Below are 25,028 nucleotides of genomic sequence, written 5' to 3'. Positions count from 1 at the left end.
ATTAGCCTTTTCACTTGCCTCCTTCTGACAGAATATTTGGTGCTTTCCATACAATACCTCTCAAAAGAACCTGGTTTTATTTTGCAGTTCACCTCTAATTCCAAGCACTGAGATCTGGGAATGCTGGACACTACAGGCTAGTAAGGAATGTATGGGAGCTTAACAGCAGGAGCAACAGACCCAGGTTAAAAATTCAGTGACCAGGAACAAATGTGCCTTTTATTTCATCTCCCAGCTAAAATCCTAGATACAGTTTATTGGCTTTAAACTTTTCTCATTTAGTAGAATAATCTAAGCTTAGTGTTTCTTCTTAATCACATCCACTTAAAATGGGACATATATGGCTCTATAAATTAAGCTAGCACAGAAGTATTCTTTGTTTAAAAGACTTGGAAATTGCTTGACAGTTAACTATTAAATGGTATCTGAAATACCTGGAATTTTCTCTGAAGGAGGTTATGCCTCTACTGAAAATGACAAAATCAAGTTTAAACCACAACTGAAGGAAACGTGCTGCCTGATTATCTCGAAGTCAGGAGCTAAGTGTATGTCTGAAAAATACTGAGCTAAAGTGTTTCTTCAAGGTGATACAGCAGCTTAATGGCAGGGTCTCCTTTTGAATAAAACATATTTTTTTATCCCACAAAACACACAAGAGTACAAGTATTTCTGTTCACTTAAAAATAAACTAGAGACCTGTTGAATTTTTCTCATAAAGACAAATCAACAAGCATATGAACGTGGCAACCAAACAGTCATCAGTTAGTGCAGTGGTTATATTTTGCACTTGTCTGTGATGTTTTGACTGAAGAGTCTATCTTGGACCTAAAAAACTTTTTTCTCAGAAATCATGCATTCCCATACAAAGTTTTTTCTTTGGTTAGTATTTTTCTGAGGAAGAATTTTGACCAGCTCTCCCTAGACTCTTAGTTGAATGTCAGATGGAGCTGCTTACATGTCCCCCTGAAAAAATAGGTACAAGTCTCCTTTTTAAGGAGCAGCAAGATCTGCAACATCCTTCTAATACTGATGTACTTCTTCTCAGATTTGGGGTTCTGACATAAAAAAGGCTGGAATGAAGGATATGGTGTTGCTCATACCCAAGTGAAGGCAGGGAGCCAACAAAATGCTGTTGTAATTACAAGTGAACATTCTTGTATCATAAAACTCTAAAGAAAAAGCTATAAATCAGAGCTGGCCTGGTGGTCCCTGGCAGCAAAGTGCAAAAGATTTGAGCTCATTCCCTGAGCTAGCCAAGAATGGGATCCTCATGGCAGCAGCAGCTCATTCCAAGGGAAGGGCATTCCTCGTGACTCTTGGGTGATGGTCATCAAGCAGTGATTTTGGTGGGAGTCAGGTCCAGCCTTCAGCCCTGAAGGAGTGATAGTCTGAAAAGTGCTGCCCATTGTGAAAAATAAAGCAAGCTGTCAACCAGAGGAATTTTGTCTTCAAGAGAGTTTGTGTGTGTGTGTGTGTGTGTGTGTGTGTGTGTTTAGGAGCCTGCTACTTTCATTGTCAGGTTTGCACTACTGTTCAGATCCCAATATTGGATCACTTCTTGTACTTGAGGATGCAAGGTTGTCCTTTAATTCAGGTAGTTAGTTTCATATTTCTGTACACTCACTCATGGCACCAAATCATGCCAAAACCTTAGTATGAGCATTAGAAAAACACAAAGAAATCAAGTAATGCTATCCAAAATGTCACTACTGAAGTTCCCATCACTAATGACCATGGACCGACCCAAATTTAAGCTTCAGTTAGAAATGGGATTTTCTTCTATCCTGGAGCATTCTTCTCTTTTCAGATGTCTCACAAGGATGTAGGTCTTTAAAAATCATTGGTATGTCTGGATAATTTACTAATTTCAAAAGTAACTAAGTAGCAGAAAGGTAGGAAATTATAAAAGCTGTTAGCATTGGGCAGTTTTCTAGAGCCATTCTTTAACAAAAACTGTGTGTGTTATTATTTCCAGTCCCTCTGAAAGATGTGGCTTGATCTGAGCCTACATTTACAGTTTGTGTTTGGAAAATAAGATGATGTACTGTTGTTAAAATAAAATAAAATAAAAAATCCTAAGGGTGTGCAAGTGATTACAGCAAAACAAACCCCAAATTGACAGCTGCACAAACAACACTTGCACAGCAGTGGTAGTCAGCTACTAAGAATGACCAGTTTCCCATCATACTGGTCAGAATTTATAATTGATATCACATTTGGGGAGTCTTCTGTAATAAAATCACAATTTAATAAGCTAACTTGATTATGGGAGAGATAAAGGAGAGTGGACCAAAATTCAGGATTGTTTTGCAGAGTATGTTACCTCCCTGTTGATAGCAGTAAGAGAGCAAGACAGACAGTGCTTTCCAGTGTCAGCCCCTACAGTGGTTTAGGAGGGGCAGTCCTGAAAGGTGAGGGGCTCTTTCCCAAACAGATGTGACCCCCCTGCAACTCTGATAAACTTCCCGAAAAGATGAGGGAAATTTGTACCACACAGGATGTGCTCAGCACATTGAGGGATTGAGTTAGTAATGTCCCTGATAATTGTGGATACCTCATTGTAGGAGTCAGTTTTTATTTAAATTTTTTTAATCGGAGTATACACATCTGTCTTTATACCCAGCAGCTTTTCTGGCCCACAAGAAGTCCTCTGTGAATTTCCCCAACTGAGCTCAGTGGGATCTCTGTCAGCTGCAAGATTTATGTCATCTTTTTCAGTCCTGAGAACTGTTCCTTAAGCTTTTCACATCTGGATTTAATTGGAAAGACATTAAAAGACATTAAGTGTGCTGGAAAAGCATATTTTAGAGAAGATCTTTATAGACACTTCCATTAAGGGAGCTGATGGTTGTAGGTTAAAATGGGATGAGGATGAGCCATCAACAGTTAGCAAAGACAAAATTATATTACAAACTACTTCAGATGAGAAGTTTGTCCTGTTGCTCTTGGGTCTGACTCCACTCACACTTAAATCAACTTCAATTAGGGAAAAAAACCCCAGCTAATGCAGTGAAAGAATACTCAAAGATCAGAATCAAAAACTTTTTCCTTTTGGAAACACTCAAATTTCTAATTACATGCCATATATGCTAAATATAATGCTTTTAGCTGTCAATCTAGATTTGGTACTTTGTTGGAAATTCATGCACACTTGTAAAATGAGACTTGGAGGATGAAGAGGGGGATTGGTCATTAGGGCTCTGAGGGTGGAAGTATCCTTCTCTGAATGCCAGTGTGCTGGCCACAGGAGTAGAGTTTCACAGAAGCAGAGATAGGATACAATTTAGTACCTGGGCTTCATTACAGATGTTGTAATGCAAGAATCTACAGCCCTAAACTCCCCCATTGTTCCAGCTGCAATTTGCTCCTTGAAGGAGCCAATGGCCAGTTCTTTGCATTAAGTGTAATCTATTGCTTTTGTCTTCAAACTGAAGTTTCTAGTCATGTTTAGATTGACAAGAGCTTAAAATTTAGGTAATGGACTCAGTATGAGAGAACAAACATTCTTTCATTCTAAAATTGCTAAAACCAAGGAATCTGATATTTAGGAAATTGCTCCCATGTCTAAAGCAAAGTGTATGGTCTCTAGACAGAAAAGTATGTCAAGTTTAAAGAAAAAAAATAGGTAGTTTTGTTAAACATTGTAGGGAGAAAAGTACTCTCTACAATATTTCAGCAAAGAAAAATTTGTGAGAGGCTCTTACCAGTCATCTTCTCCTAAAAGGGAGACTTTTTCTCCTCTATAGAAATCGCTTTGCATTGTTGGGAAGATGATAGCTTGATGAGTGATAGTGAAAGGAATCAGGCATTTGAATTAAATGGCTGTAGGGCAGACTTCAAAATTTTCTATCATTAAATACCTTTATTCAGAATCTCCCTCTTTCTATCTTGGCCTATGACAAAATGCATGTAAACTAGTAGAACTGATTCTTACTTTTATTGCCTGACCTTGATCCAGCCCTTTCTGTGCTCATGTTCTCTCACTTTGATTTTCTCCTCTTCTAAAACAGCATTAATTAAACTGCCTCAGCTCTTTAGTGACACTTTGACGCATGAAGAAGAGGATATTGGCAAGGAGAACCAAAAAGTATCTAAACACTAGTGAGAGTGGTTTACAAGTTCAGTTTACTAAGTGAGAGTAACCATGTGGATGCAAGTATTGAGCAATACTTGATAGCTTGAATCTTGTTCTGTACTGATTTTGGAGTGGATATTTTGGAATTTGTAAAAATCTTTTAATATATTTTGGGTTTTTTTGACCACTCTGTATAAGCTATTACCTAAAAAACCATTTAAGTAACAGAATAAATGCTTATAGCTCATTAATTTTGTTAAAAGAGTTCTAGTTATATTTGACCCACATATAATGTATCTGTCTAGATTACTATGTGGGTCAGGGCCCACTCCCTCATGGGGAGTAGCACTCCCATTTATGTATTGACACCCATGCAGTGAAGGCAGTGGCAGTGATGTCAAAACCAGGATGAAGCTGTGGAGGTCAGATGAAGGAAGAGGATTGTTTAACACAGTATGTTTTAGAAGTCACTGTAAACTCTTACACAATTAGGAATCTCAGTCAACTTATTTAAAACCAAGAGGTCAAAATCTTCTGCAACGTATCTGGGGTTAATGGCAGCAGATTTGCAACTCTACTGGAGAAATGCCTATAAATAAATAAATAAATAAACAAACAAACCAGATCATTCTGAGAACACAGCTGACAAGGATGTTTTCCAGCCATCAGTGATGAAAGGGTGATTCATGGCCTTTTTTCAATGCTGGTGCAGGATTTTGCCTGAGGATATGCATTCTGCTCTTTTCAGTTTTAGATTTGAAACTGTCTTTCCTAAAATCTCCTATAATTTTTGTCTGCAGCTGCTCAATCATGTTTAAGTGTTGTCTTAGTTGCATAATTTAAACCTCTACCTACCAATACAATAATTGACCATCTAAGTACTCTCATTTGGAAGTCCCTAATTACTGAAAGCCCCTACATTACTTAAATGTAGGAGCTTTCAGCTACTCCTTCTGAAAGTTAGTGTTTAACTAGCTTTTGTCTAAGGATATAAAATTAGAAGCAAGATTAATTTAAGATTAATTGCTGTCTAGTGAAGTTCTGTTGTATATACGTAGTGCAAACACTTGGAAATTTAATTTTAAAATATTTTCTCTTGTGTTCATAAGTAAGCTGTGATGATTCATGATTCTTTCTGTATTTATTCTTGGAATTGCAGCAACTAAAGCAAAAATTGGGAGTCTTGAATTTAGAAATAAATTTACTTTAAAAGAACTTCCAGAATTCTAGACAAAATCTATAGCAGATACACTGAAAAAATACTGAAAACATCTGATAGAAGATTTACTTAATCCTTAATTCTGTTTTAACTGTTTAAGATTTATGTTAAGTGCTGGTACTGGGGCCCAACTTTCAGACCTCACTTCACCATTAGAGGATATAGACACATCTCAGTAGATACTGGCTCTGAACCTGAAAGCTCTTTTGAGATGTTCATGAACAAGCATCAACTCACTGGTTTCCTGCATAGATTGTCATGAAGGCAAATGTCTTGGTAGCACTTGAGTACATTTCCCCTTCCAAGTGGGAATATGTGTGTGGGAGGAGTCTGAGAGGACACAGATTAAAGAACAGTCCTGTACAGTCTGAGTCCTTTAGCAACCCCTTCTTCCCTTATTCCCACCTGCAAGTAAGAACACAACCTAAACTTGGCAACTAGACTAGCCTCTCCATGCTGGATTAATCTCTTATATTCTGTTAACTTAGATGTGTTTGACTTTAAGTATCATTTATTAAATCCTCTTCATACAAAAGCATAACTTTTACTAATTTTTAAATAGGTGCTTCTCAGCTTTTCTCTCTTTGTGATTGGAAAGCTTTCTATCACCATTAAAACAAAAGAACTGTCCCACCCCACATGATTACACAGCTCTTTCTTGGGCTTTAAGAGAATGCTTTACCATTCCTTACTCCTGGAATTACTGCGTGGTCACAAGAATGGCAGTCAGATTTCGGGTGTAGTGGTTCACATGGAAAATAAGCCATGCCCAACTGACCCTCTCTACTGTTAAGCAGTCTCTTCAATAGATGAAGTAGATGAATTTTGGCTGAAGATCAAAACCTATGGAAGTAAAGTTCCATGTTGAATAATGCCTTTCACTCCATGCACTTCTCAGCATATCAAGAAGCATGGAGGAATGAGTGCACGTGTCCAATAAAACTAGGTGGAAGAAGGTGACATGCATGCTGTTGATAAAAGCTCTGTTTCATATGTTGGAAAAATTGTTCAAGAACAGTTAATCCTTACTTTAGGATTACCCCCAGAAAGCTGGCAAGGTCAGGCTGTACACGGATTGTGTGTCATTTAAATTCTGGCTGCATGAGTTGCCTGGGGGCAGCATTAAATAAAACGTGGGACTTGTTCTAAGCTACATCTGTGAATCATCATTCTTTGTTTGAAAATAGTGCACTCCTCCTATGCTCCAAGCTCCTTCTCTTGACAGGTGCAATCAGTAGCCTTAAGTGTAGTGCCTATCAGGTGACTATGCCTTTGTGCAGAGATTAATCAGTTTTGGAAAATGCTATTTCCATGTACACTACATGAGTTAATCAGATTATAACCCTGTGTTTTTCATGCATATCATAAATGATATGAAGGAAGAGCCTAAAGTCATTTAATTAAGGTTTACACTGTGTGCTGTGAAAAGCCTTTCTGAACTTAATATGCAAGCAGATTTTAACATTGGTTCACATGAAATCTAATCAACTGGAGAGAACAGTACATTGAAAGGAAAGCAATGAAAACTCCTAGCAGGAGTTATTGCTTGCAATATAGTAAATTCATTAACAACAGAAGCTGTGGGGGAAAGGGATTTGTTTGCAATACTTAGGTTTTTTTAGTTTGAATGTAGCCAACCTGACAAATTCAAGAGAATTAAATAGGTATGTTAAGGAGTCAAATTTTAGCTACTTTGTGTGCATGTATGTAAGTCTACACAAAGAAATCCATCTTCTCCTTGTGCATTTCTCTATGCATGAGGTATTGAGTGTGGGCAAGTTAAAGCCAGGTGGAAGCTTAGTAAAAAATTTCTTCATCTAGAGAAATGAAAAGCAATCACCAAGAACAATAATTTGAATACATACAAATTTAAATAGTTGCTCAGTTTTGGGGCACTGAGCCTTCAAACTCACCTCTATAGCTGTAATATTGTTGGGTTTTTTTTTTTTCAATAGCCTTTAAATGTGAAATTAAAATCCATATATTAAAAATTAATGAAGTGCATCTCATTACTGATGCAGACAGTTTGCTGCAATGTTATTGCACAGCTGACATTGCCTTTTAAGGCCTCAGTCATCAGGGAGAGGTAAAGAAACTCACTGATTAGGGGGACACTTTTGATTTAGAAAATAAATAAACATTGATTTGTTTGTAAATACTACCAGTTTTGCTCATGCTCGACTGTTGTCTAGGCTTTTGGCTAGAAACTAAAATCCAGGACTAGAGTCTAGGATGGTAACCTGGTATGCAAACATGTTCTCAAGCCTAAACTTGAACAACAGAGACTTGCTGATGCATATGGCATGTGACTGCAAGAAACATGACCACAATGAATCATTTGACTCAGCAAACTCAGTCCTTAACTAAGACCCAGCTACTAAATGCAATAAAATCTTGTCCTTCGTGAACTTCTCTAGACCCTGACAAGTCAGTCTTGCAGTTTCTGCCTGTAATTTTATGTCTTTGGAAAACACTGATCAAGGCCAATCTCAATATGTTTTTCCATGTACTTAAAAAATTGATGTTAGGAGGCATATTGCCAGTGAACTAACAGTATGGAGCAGTGTGTTTATTAGGATTGTCTCAGACCTCCTTGGTAAAGTCAACTGGAAGAGCCACAGAGAACAACAAACTTTTACAATTTTCAGTTTCATGGAATAAGCTGAAATGTAATATAGATTTAAGAGGAAAAACACAAACCACATACTGTGTTAAAACAAACGGGAAAATTTTATTGTGAGGATGTGATCTTAAATGCATGTGGGCTAGTGGAGTGCCTGTCTGCTGCTCTTGCTAGAGAATGATCTAATATTACTAGTTTGTCATTGTAAGACACTTAATCCTCAGAGTGAGAAACAGGAAGAATATTTACAAGTTTCAGTGCTATTTACTAATAGCCAATTGACTTGAGGAAAGCTAAAAAATGACTGGAAACATCCATCCCCATCCTGATACACACACATACTAGTGATGGGAATGGCAGCCAAGACAAACAGCTAGCAGCGCCGTGCATCCTGTTGGCATCGGATTTTTGGCACTGTTGTAGCTACACAGAAAACAAGCGATACAAGAAATGTGTAAGGACATCTGTTCTGTAACCTATGGGGCTTCACTCACAAAACAGTTGTAAAATCTTCTGGGGGAGAGAAAAATTTCTCTGTATCTGTGCAGATGCTCTATTGTAAGAAAAATATCAATGGAAGGAAGTGTTGAGCCTTTGAAAGAGGAAATTGTTCACCAGATTCACTGTCAAATGTTCCATTCTTTTCTTTCCTTTTCATTTAACCTAAGTTATCTGCCATTCATAAGTTATATTTAAGCCAAGTGGTGTAAATCTATTGGGACTAATAGAATTGAATCATGGATTAAATTACCCTGGTGTCTGCTTGTAACTCTTCTTCACTGCAGATTACTTGAGCTCTGTGTCGCTCTGCTGACTATTCAGGTCACAGCCTCTAAGCTACCAGCTTCCTTCCTGAATCCAGCATCTTCATGTCTGTCTAGGGGCATGGTGGGGAGAGAAGAAACATTAAAGACATCAATTAAGATCCAAAGTATTGTTTACTCACCTGCTTCTCTTAGCTTGCTGATCCTTCCAAATACAAGCAGGCTATGGGAGAAAGAAAAGGGAGGGAGGTTTAGTACAGCGCAAGGCTCTCTCTACCATTCCTCTACGCCCCTTCAGCCACATCCCATGAACGAACCTTTTAAAAGGAAATAAACTTTTCCAAAACTAAAATCTTGTTGCAAATGTTGGGATATAAGTAATTAGGCTACCCCCACAGGTAGTTTATGGAGAGTAAGACATGGTTCCATGAAAAAGAAATCAGACCTCACAGTAACCTGGAACATGTTAGGAAACTGGAAGTTAAAATAGAGACTGTGAGATATAGGAGATTGGGAGAACCTGGGTAAGAAAAGCTTAGTCCTGGGAGCTGCGGGAGTCCTGGATGGGAGCACATTTAGGAGCTGCAAAAATGCAGACTTTGACAGTGCACACAAAAACACCTTGATACCTGTAGCTGGCAGATCAAGGATACAGGAACAGGACTGCTTCCCTGCTGAGTGCTCTCTCTGATATTTGATTTCAAAAATACAATAGGTCCGAGATTTTATCTTTTATGTGATATTTCAGTTTGGGAAAGGCACGGCTTGAAGAAGGGTGAGATTATGAAATGAGACTACACCATGTTACAGGCATTAGGATTTGGAAATTGTGTTGATATTAAACATGCTTATCATTGAACACCTTGAATTGTATTTTCATTTCACATGTTTTCTCTAATTGATCTGTATTTACTTTACTGACAGCCATATGTTCCCATACTCCCACTGCCACAATAATCCACGCTTATAGGCAAAGTGTTCATTATTTTATATTGCAGTACTTCTTCCCTTGCTGTTAGAAGAGGACAGGGGCTCTCTTGATCTGTTTATTAAGCCACTATTAAGCTAGTGGCTAATGTTCATCTAGGAAGTTTCAAATCAGTTTTCCTGGAAAACAACCCTGAAAGCTGCTCTGTAGTTCTGTAATTAATGGGGGATGCCTTGCAAGTAGTCAGCTCTGTGAGTAAAACAGTAGTAAGTAACAGAGCTACTCAGCAGTTCTAGAATTTGGATGTTTGCGTTGGCCTAATTAATCTCTTGATGGTTTTGGGATTTCAGGTGCCCCTAATTGAGACCAGACTGTTCTGCAGATCATATGATCAATCTGTGATTTTAGCTTGAATGAAACTTTACTTGGCTCTGCTTACAAACTATGATCAGGGCATTTTTGTCCAAGTCATTGTACAAACAAATAACCTGAACACATAGTTCTTCCACAATAAGTTTACAATTCACACATCAGACCAGGAAGCTAAGAGTGGGTAAGAAAAAGTAAACAAGGTGAGTTGAGAAACATGTGAGGCAGCAGTTTAACTGTGTGGGAGGAGCTGATGTCTCAGCTTCCTTCCCTCCTTGCAGTGCTACCTGGTAATGGGCTTTGGTTTACCTTACATAAGAAGGAAGGAGAGTCTGATAGTTTTGCTAATGTGCATCAGGAAAAAATGGATGTGAGAAGACAGGAGATTCTTGGGTGCCAGTCCCTACCCATTGGATTCTTTCTCACAGTTGCTAACCCATGACCAATTGAAGTACAAGGATGCACAGGAGCCCAAATCACTCCCCTTCCTCACACGAAGTCATGCTTGCATTGTGATGAAAAGGACCTCAGGGAGAGGAGGAGGAGAGACATATTGGAATGAAGATGTATGTTGGGTTACTGGAACAGAAAAGTTACAAGGACAGTAGCTGAAAATCCTCATTGCCACTGGAGGAATTATTTGTGATGAGCAGTGATTTTGCTGTGCAGTCAAGATCAAGGATGGAAAGACAGATGGTGGTTAGGTCTTATAGGAGTGGAGAATGCACATGTGAAACTTGTGGAGGGACACTATGAGCTGCTAGAGGAAGAATTTTTGTGAAGAATGGAAATATATAAAAACTTCAAGAAAACCAGAAGAAATGAGGAAAGAGAAAATTCTCTCTGTGGAACTCAGTGGGTGACAAAAGTGAAAGATCCAGTAGTGGGATCTCATACAGGGGGCTCAGAACACATGGTAAAGGTGAGGTGGATTGTAGGTAACTGTGATAATCTGAGGTTTACCAAGAGACTTCATAAAATGTTCAGCTTTTTTGTTTGTTTGTTTGTTTTTTTGTCAGGGCACAAACCATAACATTTCACAGACTAGAAAGATTCTACTTTCATGTGTGATGGGTGGGAGTGCCTTGCACAGCCTTCTGAGGCTTTAGCAGCTAGTTATTACTAGAGACAAATATGGGACACATGGTCTTTTACTTTGGGGCAGCCTGGCAATTTTTGTGCTGTTATTCATCTCACCAAAATACACATTGTCTAATAACATTTAAGTTGTATAAACATACCTTTAAAGGGAAGGAGTTGTTGAGAGAATCCAGGCAAAGAATTAGTACAAAGGCAAATCTAATACTTCATGTGGCAGCTCCTGTTCCAGGCAGGGTTCCTGCTCTGTGAGGGAAAGGAGGATGATAGAGTCACAGATTCTCTCTGTCCCAACAAATAAGAAGAGAGCAGCAATTGTTGCTTCACTGTGAACAGCACATTAGGGCTTCCAGTCAGTTCCACTGCTTGAGGTGTTAGCTTAGGGCCCAATGTGAAAAGTCACCTTTTCTTTCCCCTGTGATTAGTTCTGAATGCATCTCAGGAGGAAGTGATTAAAAAGCAAAATCCATTTTGCGGTTCTGCTTTACATTTCACCTTCTCAGTAGAAGTGACCTCAGCTGTTTTATTGTGCTGGCTCTATCTTCAAAGTCGGCCATGTGATGTCAGAGAGTTTCATAATCAACCTTCCTGAATCAATTTTTTTTTTACCAAAGCAGATAGAGAGAAGAGAAGAAGAGAGGACTCATAGCAGATGAGGCAGAAATTGGTCAATGAAGAATGCAATGGAAAATGTTAGATAAAAATGGACTGTTCTTCTGTTCCTGATTCTCCCCAGTCACCCCATACGGGCTCCCCCTGATTAGCACATTTCACTACCTGTGTACAAGACATCAGGCTGTAACATTGTTCCAGATCTGGCTTTGGAGTGCTGGTAGTGTCCTGCTGACCCTCTTACCACTTCTCACACCTTCTGCAACCATTTGAAGCTCAGTAGTTTGTCCATAGGATCTCTGGAAAAGTGTGGGCTCTAGGAAAGCATGTGGGGAAGCTGGAGAGACTTTACAGCCAGAAAGCCAAGAATCCTGAAAGTATATCCTATTCTTTCTATAAGTGATGAAGCTTGCATTGGCATGGGAGTCACTGATATGCCCAGGAAGAAGATCTCCTCAATCCATGCAAAAGCACAGCTCTTTATCATGGAGCTGCTGTGCACCCACTCTCTTAGCTCTGTAGGCTGGATGGCTTTAGTATACAGGAAATTATTAAATCAGCACACCTTCCTTCATTTGGTGCTAAGATAATTGTGCCAGTGGGTTTTTTGACAACTCATTTTTTCTTTAGGCAGCGTTAAGTGCCTTGAAACAGTTTTCAGAACAAGGACTGGATCCAGTGGAAGGAGCTATGAAAGTTGAGAACGGATCACATGAAAAGTAAGTGCCATTTAAATCCTCTGCATTTTAATGCCTGTGTGGCATGGTAGATAAGAAATGTTAATTAAGAGCTTAGTTGCCCTTTTAAACCTATGCAAAACTATTTTCTCTGGAATTTACATACAGTTTGTGACAATTTGAGAGGATAAACATGATTTCAGGTTTAGTGTAACTGATAATGTTTACTAATTAGCTATGAGATAGTCCTGTGGAAATGCTAAAGAAAAGGATTTTCTTTCCATTGTATGGATTCTGTGTAAGTAGCATAACATGATTTTTGTCAAATGTGTTGTAGCACATGATATTGCCTGTAAATAAGCATAGCTATCTGCCAATAAGTCATTATGACTGCAAGCTGAATTTTACCTCAGAGAATTTAGAAGTCGAAATTTCTTTCAGGTCTTAAAAAATTCTGATATGGAATTTAGCTTTAAGCAGTAGACAATAGAACAGGGTTTCACACTGGATTTTCAATTATTTAAGAAAGTGGGATTGTCCATCCAGTAAAGATTTTTTTCCAGCTGCTACTCTGTTTATGTAAGAAAGTAGTCTTGTGTTACTAAATAAATTAGGAAGTAGTAGAATAAAAGAAGTAAGACTAAAAGTGGCATTTGGAATTTTCAGTAGATATATTGGGGCTATTTATAAACTAATTTAATCAGAAACATTTTTCCATATGATCTCATCAGCATAGTATTTGAACATAAATATTGTTGTTTCACTTTAAAATGTTACCTTCCACGGTGACCTTTGAATCTCATGTGCCATCTGGTAATAAACATGTCTTAAAGATGTGCAACCCTGGACCTTACCACTCTTGTTAATGTATTAATCTTTCAGACAAGTCAAGCATCTGGGAGAGAAAGCAGACAATAAACAGACTAACTCAGGCACCATTGCTCAGGACTGCAAGGATTCAAAGGCTGTCGTCTAGGAGCTTCCCAGCACCCACGGCTGCCACTGCATCCTTATAAACCTGTCAACACGCAATAGGGTGTATGTGTACAAGGAAATGAATGACTAATACCATTATTTGAGTCTTATGTGAAGACAACACTATTCTAACATGAGAGATAGTATACATGGTACTGTTTATTCAACTGTGGAAAAAAATAAAATTGAACATTTCCCTTAGAACTCGAGATCAGAGCATAACTCAATTGCCCAGAGGCAGAAGAAGTCTGATCGTGTTACTGGAGGTTAAAATAACAATGAATTAACAAAAAGTGTTAGGGAAAAAAAAAAAAAAAAGGGAGACTTTACAATTGATTAATATTGAGGAAAACAAGTCAGCATTGGTTCAGTTATACAATTTTTTGTAGTGTAGTTTTAAGTTCAGCTTACTGTTTTTTAAATAATGCTTGAATATTTTAAAATTAACCAATGACAGTGCTGTGAGAATTGTAGTTGTTGTCTTCATATATAGTCATACAGCTTATCTTTTTATGCAGACATTATGCATTCTTCATTCTATATGAATATGTATGACTTTAAGATGCACTACTCAGAGTTGTATGCAAACAGAAGTTTAAATCTTGACAAGTATTTGCTTAACATGAACAGATGTTAGTTATGATCATTTTCAATATACTCCAGGAAAAAAGCAAATATGGTATTGATTTTCCTTGCCATAATCAATTAAAGAGGCGTCTTGCCTCCAAGCAACATTTTCCCCTTCAATTCTGCTCTCTGTTGTGTGAAGCACACCTACACCCCATTCTGTGTGTTGTACCAAGCCACCGTTTGCATCAACTGAGTGTTTTTAATCTCTGCATTCGGACCAAGAGCAAAAGGGAGGACTGCAACGTTATCAAGCCAAGGGTGGAAACTGTTGATGTAAAGATCATTCTTTTGTGAAAGGAGTGGCAGCAGAGATAAGACCTGTGGCTGCTCTGTACCAGCATATTTCTTTTGAATGTGTGGCCAAATGCAGTAAAACCACATCAGTTCATGTGTACAATGACAGTGTCTTCTCTTTCTTTATCACTCACGGTTAGACAGCTAAGAGAAAAAAAGGAAAAGAAAACAATGAAAAACTAACAAATGACTGGCTACCACACTAAAGCCAGGTTTCAAACAAGCTGTTCTCATGCCACCACTTTCTACAAGCTTACTGTGTTAGACCAGAAATGCTGGGATTTAGGTCATTTATCTATCCAAAATACAGATTATTTCATTTAATGCAACAGATAAAGCTTAACTGCATAACAGCCATGACAACATTGCACAAGACTGTAGAAGCACCAAAACCAGAGATCACAACTCAGTGACTCACACAGAAAAGCAGGGGAACAGCAATGTGAGGAAATGGTGCAAGGTACAGTGGCATTGATTCACCTCTGGGATGGGCTTTTAGGGGAACACGCATCTTGCTCTGCCAGAACCTGTGCTTGGAGGCCTTTTTTTCTACTTCATGTTTCTCATGGGTATGATTCACTCTCAATCCCGGCAGATAAGGAGCCTTTGTTCTAAAAGTTTGAAGTTTTCTAGGGTCTGACTCCATAAAAGAGTCAGGAACAAGCTGAGCCTTTCAGTTCCCACAGATTTCCAGGGGCGTTTGGCACCTGGCAGACTCGAGTTATTCAGGCTGCAGCACACAAAAATAATTAGCTCTTACACACCACCTTTCTCAGGGATATGTTACCTGCCTAATTGGCAGCTGGAGCAGAAATTCTGCTCCTTCAGCTCATCAGACTTAGCTCAGAGAGCTCAGAAGCAGCCTCAGTCTGTGCTTTAGCTGTACCTGCCTGTATGCAGGATACAAATGGCATTACTGTCCCCTCTCAGGGAGAACAAGAACAAAAGGAAAAGGCAAACCCATTCCTCTGCCTAAGGGCAAGATGCTGTGCTTTCTGGGGAGAATGTGACAAGAAGACTGGCAGTATGGTCTCCCTGGCATCAGCAGAACCTCTGTGGTGTGTTCCCTGTCCCAGTAAATTTTAGATTAATTGCTTTGTTGCAGGTGGGCTCTGCATTGAGCACCAGGCTTACTCCAGTGCAGCAAAGTGATGCTCACTTCATTCTCAATGATCAAATTGCAAGCAAATGTGTGCAACCAGCTGTCTAGGCCCAAGAGAGCTCATTTAGCCTCTCCAATCAAGGCAACAGTAGAGAAAGAGTGTCTCTGTGAAACTCTTATTTTCACATTCTCTTGCTTGTAAGAACTATGCTTGATTCTGATTCTGGCATAAAACAAGGCAAGTAACTGAGTTGGGGGCTCACTCCCTTATTCTAAAAACTGTAGAAACATGGAGCAGACTGGGGGAGGATGGTCATATAGTGGCAGAAGTTCTAACTATTTTCCAAAAGCAGGGCTGACTAATTACTTGTTGTAATCACAAGTTAGAAAATCTGCAGCCTTATGTCAAGTGCACACAGATGGCAGTTTCAAATCACCTCCCGAGCCACAGGTTAAAAGCTGCATCACAGAGGCCCCAGTGGAGGCTGACAGAGCTTTTTCTGGAATAATCTGAAGAAAGAGTTCCTGCTCCCTACAGGTACCAGCAGCATCACAAAGACCTCTGTACAGAGCTCATCAAGATACTGCACCTGAACACCACAGTGTTATTTTGGTGTCATTAAGGTGTTCCAAGGTTCCTGTGTCAGTGAGGAGATTTCAGTCTGTTCCACCTGCAGCATTTATTTTCTCAAAGAATATCCTGCAGTATTCACACACATATACAGAAATGCACTTTAGTTTGGCATTGTCACTAGAAACCTCCCAAGAGCTTGAGCAAAATTCTTGCATCAGTGATATTGCAGCAGCCACTGGACTTGCCTCCAATCTTTAGTCTGGTGGGTTCACAGCTGTTCCTCTTAGTTCCTGAGCTGTCAGTATCTGAAAGCTGCTGGGAATTAAGAATTAAGTCTGGTAATCTAAAAACAACTATATTTTTCTAGACTAACCTCATTTTTTTGTTGTTGTTTTCTAAAAAAGTATTTGTAGAACTGAACAGATTTTATATTTTTTGTTTAAAAAGTAAACAATGATGGACACTGAAAGAGTATCAATATGTCTGAATGTTACTATTAGTTCTAAAAGGGTTGTTTGTTTTTCTGACAGCAGTCGATATTTTTTATTTTATTTTAATTTTTAGATTATGTGCTCTTTAAGGAATAGGTTTTGTCCAACTTCTGTTTGCAAAGCACCAAGTACAGTTTAGTTCCCTGTTGCACACACGTACCGCACATCTTATCCTGTGTCTCAGAGCACTTTCAAAATGAGCAAATGCCATGTTTTACAGAAGTGGATCTAAGGTGCAACCTGGTCTTTAGGAATAAGGTAGGAATAAGGAATAAAGCCTAGGACAGCCAGTTTGCCTATCTAGCAGACTACAGTGTTCTCAACACTTATTTTAAGGACTCAGAACACAAATTGTCATCAGTTTTGAGCCTATAGAACTCATTAATCAGCAGGAATTATGTTAAAGAGAAAACAGGTCACTTAGGTATCCTCTCAAAAATCTTTTCAACACTTTCTGGGGGTCAGGAAACTAAGAACCTGCACAGGAAAAGGCTTGTCACTGACAGAATGGGGTATCTGATATGGCTCAAAGGGTGGGAATACACATGGATAAGCTTGTGTGAGTTATCATCTTCAGTGGGACACTGCCCTGTTCTCCAGGGACACTCCAGACTGCACTGGTCTCCAAAGGGACAGATGTGCTGCTTCTGACAAATACAAAACACAAGGGCTGTAAAGCTGCAGAACAGGGTGCAGATTTCTGTTCCCAGCCATCCCAGCATCCCCCTTCCATTCACAGTGGAGCTGAATTTACCCTTCAGCTAGAGTCTCCTCATTGAATTCAAGAGATAATTAAGCTGGCATTTAATTTCCTCTGATGGAAGTCATAGTCATAGGATTTAAAATATTTAGTACTTATCAGCAGCACTTTTAAAGGGTCTTTGGCTGAGAGTAGAGAGGAACCCTAGGAGTAGGGGAGTAGCTGGGATGAATGACTGCAGGAATATGGAATCTCCTCCTCCTTGGCCTGAAGTGACAATGAAATCTAATCCTTCCTAAAGTGTTTGCAAAGACCTTGATCTCTCTGACAGTGCTTTACTACATGCATTTTATTGGTGGGTGGCTGCTTGTTATTGCTCTCATCTTTCTGGCCTGCTCTAATTCCCCATGAAACAGCAGAAGGTTTCCCATTTCCTGCAGTGAGTTGAGAAAAAATTTTAAGTTGGACTTGTTTTCCAGTTAATAGGCAGAGGGCTGGGGTTTTGTTTGTTTGTTTCGAAACACTAAGTTAAAAAAAAATATGCTTGATAATCTTTATATCCTCTCCCAGTCAAATCCAGCATGCCCCACTCTTAGTTGCATCCTATAAACAGGTATTCATTATTTTCTTTACTCAAATAAGAATGGCCTTTGCAAGTCCTGAAAAAACTGAGCAGAGGGTGGGAGGTGATTTTTAATGATAATAAAGACAGGAACGCTGTCAGAGCCCTAAACACAACATGGAATGATGATTTTCTGTGCCTTGGGGAGACATGGATCTGTGACCAGTGGGAATGGATAATGGCTATCTTCCATCAGCCTTCTGGCTTAAACGTGGCAAGTTACCTGCCCTGGGCAATAGTATTCAAGGTGTATATTTGGCACAGCTGCCCTGGGACACCTCCAGAAGAGCTGCAAGGAGAGAAGCATGTCCTGAGTAACAGCTTGCTCTGCCTTTCCCTCCTCATGGCTGATGATCCCCAGGCTGAAGGCGTGAGGAGCTGTCAGGATGAGGCACAGGGAAATGCTGCTTCCCCTGCAGGTGTTTACCTCTGCTGCAGTCCCTTGCTGTTGGTGACTGCATTCCTGGGGTGTGATGTGAGCTGTGCACACCGGTGGATGAGAGGTGTGTGAAGTGTTTTGCTGGTATGATTTCTGTTATTCCACATGAGCAGCGCTGACTCTTGGTTTTGATGGTACAGCTTGTTATTTGCTTTATGCAGTTAGTCATGGTTGGCTGTGCGCTTTTGTGCTGGGTGTTTTAACTCCATAGCACTTCAGTACAAAGGAAATTTTAAAAACAACAATGAAAATGTTTCTAATCTGTTCTTAATTAAAGAGACCTCAATAATTGATTTATGTGAAGAAGGAAAGCTAAACAAAGTGGCTGCTAACATAAAAATATAACTTATTTAAGTCCCAAATTTTTTCCTTTATTTGTGATAGCCAGAATCTAGGAGAACTTGAATACCTATGAATTTTTATCCAGCAATACACAATAAATGAAAAGAAAATTACTCTGGACAAAACAGTATATGCTTCTCACTACAATATATTAAATATATATTTGTGCATTGAAACAGATCGTTTAAACCTACTTATGTACTCTTGTTTATGATTATATGTGAAGCATAAATTTCCTTTTTCTAAACCACTGGTAATTGTTAAAAATATTTCAGGACAATAATAGTAAAGACAATGTTATCAAATTCCCTATTTTTAAATGGTCTGTTTCCACCCCACCCCAAAATAACTGTATTTGAACTGTCTGGAAATAGATTAGAATTTTTAAAATTTATTTAGGTTTAAAGATAGGAGGTCTTCACATATGGTTCAAAACAAAGTAGACATGTTTAAATAGGAGAGGGGGAAAAAAAATCAAAATATGACATCTGTCTGTGGTAACCCAGTTGCTTCAGCTGAACTTTCTTGCCTTCTATTTTTATAAAATGACAATTTATTGCAAACCAAACTCGACCTCCTCCTATATGGAGACAAAATATAAAGTAAAAAAGGTGCAGAACTTTTTTCTTGTCAAGGAAGAAGTTCCCATCCAGTGCAGCACAGCAACTACACTTTAACCAAGTGAATGAAACTTCAACCCCACTGATAATTTGTAAAATTGGGAACTGTTTACAAGATGCACTAGAAATACTGTAGTTAAATATCTGGCAAGCAGAGACTACAGCTCCCATGTACAATACATGGTAGGAGTAAACAATTAAATGAGCACAGAAATGCAATAGTTCCTTGCAAAAGAAAAGTCACCCAGCCCAAGGCTGGGCAGTCAATTTATGCAGCTCACTTCAACATAAATACTCTTATTATTGTGAAATACTTGTTGCATGTGATCAACACAGCACTGAGAAATATGTTGCTACTATTTCAATGTTTCTTCTAACTCATAGACAAAACAACCCAGGGCCAGAATGTGAATAACACTGACTTAGTTAAAATATACCAGAAAGGATGAGGTTTTTCTGATGTCTTCTGAAAATGTGATCCCAAGTGGTCGCAATTATCTTGGATATCACCTTTGGAGTCGTTTGGAAACTGCTTTTGAAATACCAGCAGATCTATTTCTGAATACTTAACAAAAGTAAGCTGCTTGTTAAGGGGGAAAGACACTGTCAAGGTTTTCACAACCTTATGTACAAAATTTTGCAGCAGATTTTGCAGACACCCAAAGGATAAGTGTAAGGCTTCTGTGCCTTAAGGATTTCTGTCTCTTCCCTTAGCATCAGTTGTACTCCCAACTGCTGTGTTTGCACAACAGCTGAAGACAAAGTTTCCACACATATTTCAAAAATACTGTGAAAACATTTTTGTGAACAAGAGTTTGTGAGAAATTAGAGACTTAATAACATTCAGGATTTTTTTTTTTTGCTGTTTTCTTTTAAATTTTGGTTAACCAAAATCCCCTTTATTTCTACAAACAGAAGTCCTTCATATTTTTTTCAGTTGAAGAACTAAGACAAACTGGCAGTTTTGCAAGATCTGTAAAAAGGGCCCAATAGCAGCTTTTTAAAATGGACCCAAACTTTTCTTATTATATATAAACACTTTAGTTAAATATTACGTATACACTTGTGTGTTTCTATGTGAATGGATTCAAGCCACACACATTTGTGCATGTGTCTATGCACATGTGAATATATGTACACAAATGATCTGTCTGCCAAACTGAAAACAGAAGCACCTACAATCTAAATACACAAATGTTTCAGTGCCAAACTAGGTTCCCCTAACTTGGTGACAAGCTAAGTGTAGAAAAATCTCTGTGTATCCCAGATCTAACACAAAACATCTAAAAGTGCAGAGAGACAGCTTCTCAAGGCACAGGATTGCCCATGTAAATCTCCATTTCTGAATGTTCTGAAACACTTTGAACTTAGCCATATCAACTATTTCCTCCCTTTCTCCCAAGGAGAGGATACCCTATCCTGTAGATATTGAGGGATTTTTACTGCTTTGAGCATGATACAACATACTGGTGAAGGAGGAACTCTTGCCAACAAAAATCTGCTTTTTACTCAGTAGCTAAGACTGGAGACTAATTTCTTCCTCTGCATCTTGCTTCAGGACGGCCCTGGTCCACCAGGCTGAAGTCTCTGCTGAAACAAGGCATCATGCACCTCTCCAACTCCAACAGATCTATTCAACATTTACTAAATTAGTGAGACAGGAATATGATACCTGTTACTTGGGGTTTAGAGTGCTTGCCAGCTAGGATAGAAAAAGTCTAATGTTCCAAGTTATTTCCTTAAAATAGGGAAATATCAGTATCAGCTGATGATGAGGCAGTCACTTGTATTCACTTTTGTACTTTCTGAACATTAAATTATTCTGTAAAAAATGGATTTTTTTTCTTTGGAGATGAAATGTAGCCCAGTGACTTACTTCCATGTTTTGGTGGCTAAAGCTCTCTTTGGAGGTGTAAAGTTATATTCTGCTTGCTATTAAGAGACATTGTCAATGCCACAAAAATTCATAGTAATCTTACCGTGTGCAGCTCTTTACACTTCAGTCTGGTTTGCAAAAGCACATGGAAAACAGAGCAGCTGAATGTGAGGTAGGTGTATCACCCTCCCCACAAGGAAATATCTTCTTCCTGAGGAGGAAAATACCTTCCTTCATGACTACTGCACTTGAGTGATAAACTTCTCCCTGAGCAACAGATGATGTAAGCCTGAGAAATGGCTGACCATGACATAGAGACTTTACAGAAAGTCTCATTTCCATGGATTCAGTTAGGAGGAGACTATGTTCCAACAAAGAATTTCAGTTTGATTTCCTTCTTAATCATATTCATAAAGGGAGTATTTTGCTTTTCTCCCTAATCCAGAAGTTGTGTTGTAACATCACACAGAACTTCAAACTTCTGTGGCCTCTCAGCTCTGTTTTTACTTCTATATTTGCTTTTCCTGGTGTAATCTTTTATTTTTGTTTGATAATTTGGATCTATTCAAATGCATTCCATCATATTTCTGAGAGAAAAAAGTTCAACAAAATTTGAGAACAAAAAGGGTGAGTCCATTGGAAATAAAATTAGCAGCTTATTTTATTGCTTAAGGCCTTCACCAAGGAATAATTTGTGCAAAATTGCTGAAAGCCAAAGAAATCCTAAAACAAAAAGAGTCAATAGTTTGATGAAACCCAGACCTCCTGTGTTGTGCAATTAAAGGTTAGACAGGGTGATAAGAGCTTTAATTTACCTTTGGGAGATATTAATCAGATTTTGGATTAACTTAAAATATGTTTCCTGCGCATTTCTTGCCAGGTGAAGGTCCTTCAATGTTTCCTCTGGTGCAGAGGAAGAGATAACACTTTCTCAAAGTGCGGGGAACACCACAAACCCAGATATGCTATCAGGAGGCTTTCTGTAAACACCATAATTCTGTGATTTTCCTTCTAGCAGCCAGGAAAGCCAGGGGTACAAATTCCCCTATGTGCTAGTTCAGTGTGAGTTCTGTTATTATTAATTATTTATACAGCGCCGTGCGTGTGCAGGGCTCTTTATAGACAGAAGGAAATATCCCCCACGAGCCTGCAAAGCCAACGGCCCAGTGGTACAAACACTTCTTTAGCTTTCCTAGGACGTACTACCTGGAATAATCCACTGATGTCAGTGGGCTACTTAGGGGCTGGTAAGTGCTCTGCTGGGTAGGAAGTGTTTGCAGGATTAGGCTGTAGTTAAACCATGAAGTGATGATGGGTGATGAGGGAAGGGAGGGCAAGCATTCCAGCAACAAGGGCATGTTGTTGCTCTAGTTATAACGAAGGTGTCAAGGGGCCAGGGCATTTTTAATGCTTTATGTTATTTGTGATCCTGTTGCTGATAAGGAAAGGCTCAGCTTTACAGGCCACACGGAAGAAATGAGCTGCTCACTTCTTCCTCAATGAGAGGAAGACTGGCTTTGAGCAGAGGGAGAGACAGAGGAAGAAGACTCCAGAGGAAGTTACATGAGGAAGAAGACTCCAGGGGAAAGGAGGGATGCACAAGAAGAGATGCTGACCATACACTCAGAGAGTCTCCAGCCTCTGCTGCAGCTAACATGTGTCCGCTACATCCTCTTTTTTTCCTTTAATTGAGGGCATTTTCAGAAGTTTCCCAGTGCATTTCCAGCTCTTGGCAAGTCCCAGGCACATCTGTGACATTTAGCTGATAGCCTCCTTAGCGAAGGGAAGGTTGCCAATGAATCCTTGTGCAACTGTTTATGCTACAAACCAAAGTATACAACCGCCAGTTTCACTCTTACAACAGAGAGCATTTTTCCTCCTTAATTGAAAGTGTGGGACACAACAAAGCCTTTAAATACCGAGAAAACAACCAGCTGAAGCAAGTAGTAAGAAAGACATCAAGGACGACAGGCACTAGGCTCTCTGCCCAGTGAGACAGGCAGGCAGGGCATGCTCTGTTTTTAAAAGGAACCTGCAGATGAAAGTATAGGATATGGGGGAAGTATAGGATATGGGGGTCAGGAGAGGGGTTGTTCTAGGATTTTAAGGCATTTCGGATAAATGTTGAAGGGATGCCGCCTTCTGAGCGAAAGCACAGGTCGAGATGTGGCTCCAGAGGAAGCCAGCAGTAGCAGAGAAGGCTGAGTTGCTGGGCTGGTCTCAGTGGAAATCTTTCCTGGAAGGCTTTTTCAGGCGAAGGCTTTTGCCCAGAGGTATGAGACTGTTGCTCTTCAGGCACAAGCCTGCAGCAGAAACAGGCTGAACATCAGCACCTCCACGCCACCAAGAGTTCTAGGGACAGGCCAAGTGCCTGGAGAAAAACCCACTGCATTTCTGAGGGGTAGTGTAGGAACCCATACATTCACTACAGGTTGGCTCTTCTGAGAGCTCCAAGAGTCAAAATCTGGGAGAAAAAAAAATTATTATGAAACTAACAAAATAACAGGAATTGACAGGGAAATTCAAACAGGAGATTAGTTTTCAGTCACTTTCTGCAGCATGAATATTTTGAATTTTCTGCATTTTGTGGGAACCAAATGGGTGTCACAATGGTTAAATGAACTGAGAGACACCTCGCCCCTACACTTGGAGGGTGAGGATGGCACTTGCACAGAAACAGACGTCACCAACCCTCACTTTTCTGAATCCCCACCCCCCCACCTTAATCCCTCTGTGATTTGTGAGACTCTTCTCTTTCCTGAATTAGTCTGTGATACGTGACTAAATTCATTTCCATACATTTTTAAAAGTTTTTAAATAATTCTGACAGATCACACAGGGCACTTGAAGCAAACAGATATGTGTAGGCAGATCCACAGATTATGGAACTCAGATACTCTTAATTTTGTCTGCCCTTTTTAGTATTTAACCTGTTCCAGACAGTATTACTGTTTTCTCTTACAAGTTTCACGTTTTTTAACCTAAATTTTTATACTTTCTTAGTAATATGCTTTGAATTCTACATAAAAAGAACTCATGACATAAACAGCCAGATCTTCCTGCCTGAAAAATCTTTTACATATGACAAACACAAAACTAGCTGGGAGATGGTCTGGTTCTGAGCTCATTTTCCATACTGTACAGAAAACTTTTGATGTAAGAACCCCATATATATTTACTCAGAGCATCTGACACTTGAGATGAGGCTTTTATTGGTACAAGGTACAGCGGGCTGTCAGTCACAGCCAAGTGAGCCATTGTCCTCCGGGGTGATCAGCACACCTCTCCCCTCACAAAGGCATGTTTTCAAAACATCAGCACTGTCACACATGCTTCAGCTGTAACACATGCAGAACAGCACCAGCTGCACCTCCAGGCAGCTCTCTGCAGCTTGCAGTCAAAGATGGGGCTGATGCTCCACAGACTTGGAGGTGGTTCCTGGTGCTGGCTGCCCCTCCACAGGCAGGTGTTGGCAGGTGCCTGATGTGCTGGGATCGGTGGTGGCCTGCTCTAGTATTCCATGAGTTGTGACCAGTCCTCCACAGTGGAGTGGAGGGTCCAGGTAGATTAAAGAACATGCAGTAGCTCTGAGTGAGGAAGGGAATGGTCCTTCAAGCCACAGATGGCTGTGGTGCTCCTGCCCCCAGCCCTGGGAGCATCTTGGCCCCAAGACACAGCAGCAGCCAATGGGGGAAATTCACCAGGAAGAACTGTCCCCACAGTTCTTCCCTCTGACCCTTAAGAATGAATGTGACATGGGGCATCACCTTAGACCAGGCAAACAAAGCCTCTAAGTTCATTTCTGTTTCTCCTGACATCACTTCCAGACTGCAGCTATAGAATTTTACATTTGCTTTTGTACTGAATGGCAGACAAAAATCCCAATAGATTCAGTCTCAAAAGTATGCCTAAAGAGGGAATATGGTCTGGATGTAATTTAGCTGCCATTGCCCAGCAATTCCATAGATCTCTTTGACTTGTGACATTAAATATATGGA

At 39.6% G+C, this 25,028-nt stretch overlaps 2 protein-coding genes across 5 annotated transcripts in view; both read left to right on the top strand.

Moving 5' to 3' along the window:
• The window catches only part of STAU2 (staufen double-stranded RNA binding protein 2), a 171,147-nt gene extending 156,780 nt beyond the window's left edge, over positions 1-14,367 (top strand). For all 4 annotated transcript variants that reach the window (XM_050970276.1, XM_030231973.2, XM_030231959.2 and 1 more), the window contains 2 exons: positions 12,319-12,407; positions 13,248-14,367. In XM_050970276.1, the coding sequence (XP_050826233.1) occupies positions 12,319-12,407; positions 13,248-13,341 (183 nt within the window). In that variant the 3' untranslated portion in view covers positions 13,342-14,367. The remainder of the gene's footprint in view (positions 1-12,318; positions 12,408-13,247) is intronic.
• RPL7 (ribosomal protein L7) overlaps positions 1-25,028 on the top strand; it is an 886,137-nt gene that overhangs the window by 799,027 nt on the left and 62,082 nt on the right. The gene's annotated exons all lie outside the window — the stretch shown is intronic.

This window comes from Serinus canaria, chromosome 2, assembly GCF_022539315.1.
Source record: "Serinus canaria isolate serCan28SL12 chromosome 2, serCan2020, whole genome shotgun sequence".
In the NCBI taxonomy this organism is placed as follows: Eukaryota; Metazoa; Chordata; class Aves; order Passeriformes; family Fringillidae; genus Serinus; species Serinus canaria.
Note: the sequence above shows the minus strand (reverse complement) of the source record. Positions and strands in the feature narration are given on the sequence as shown.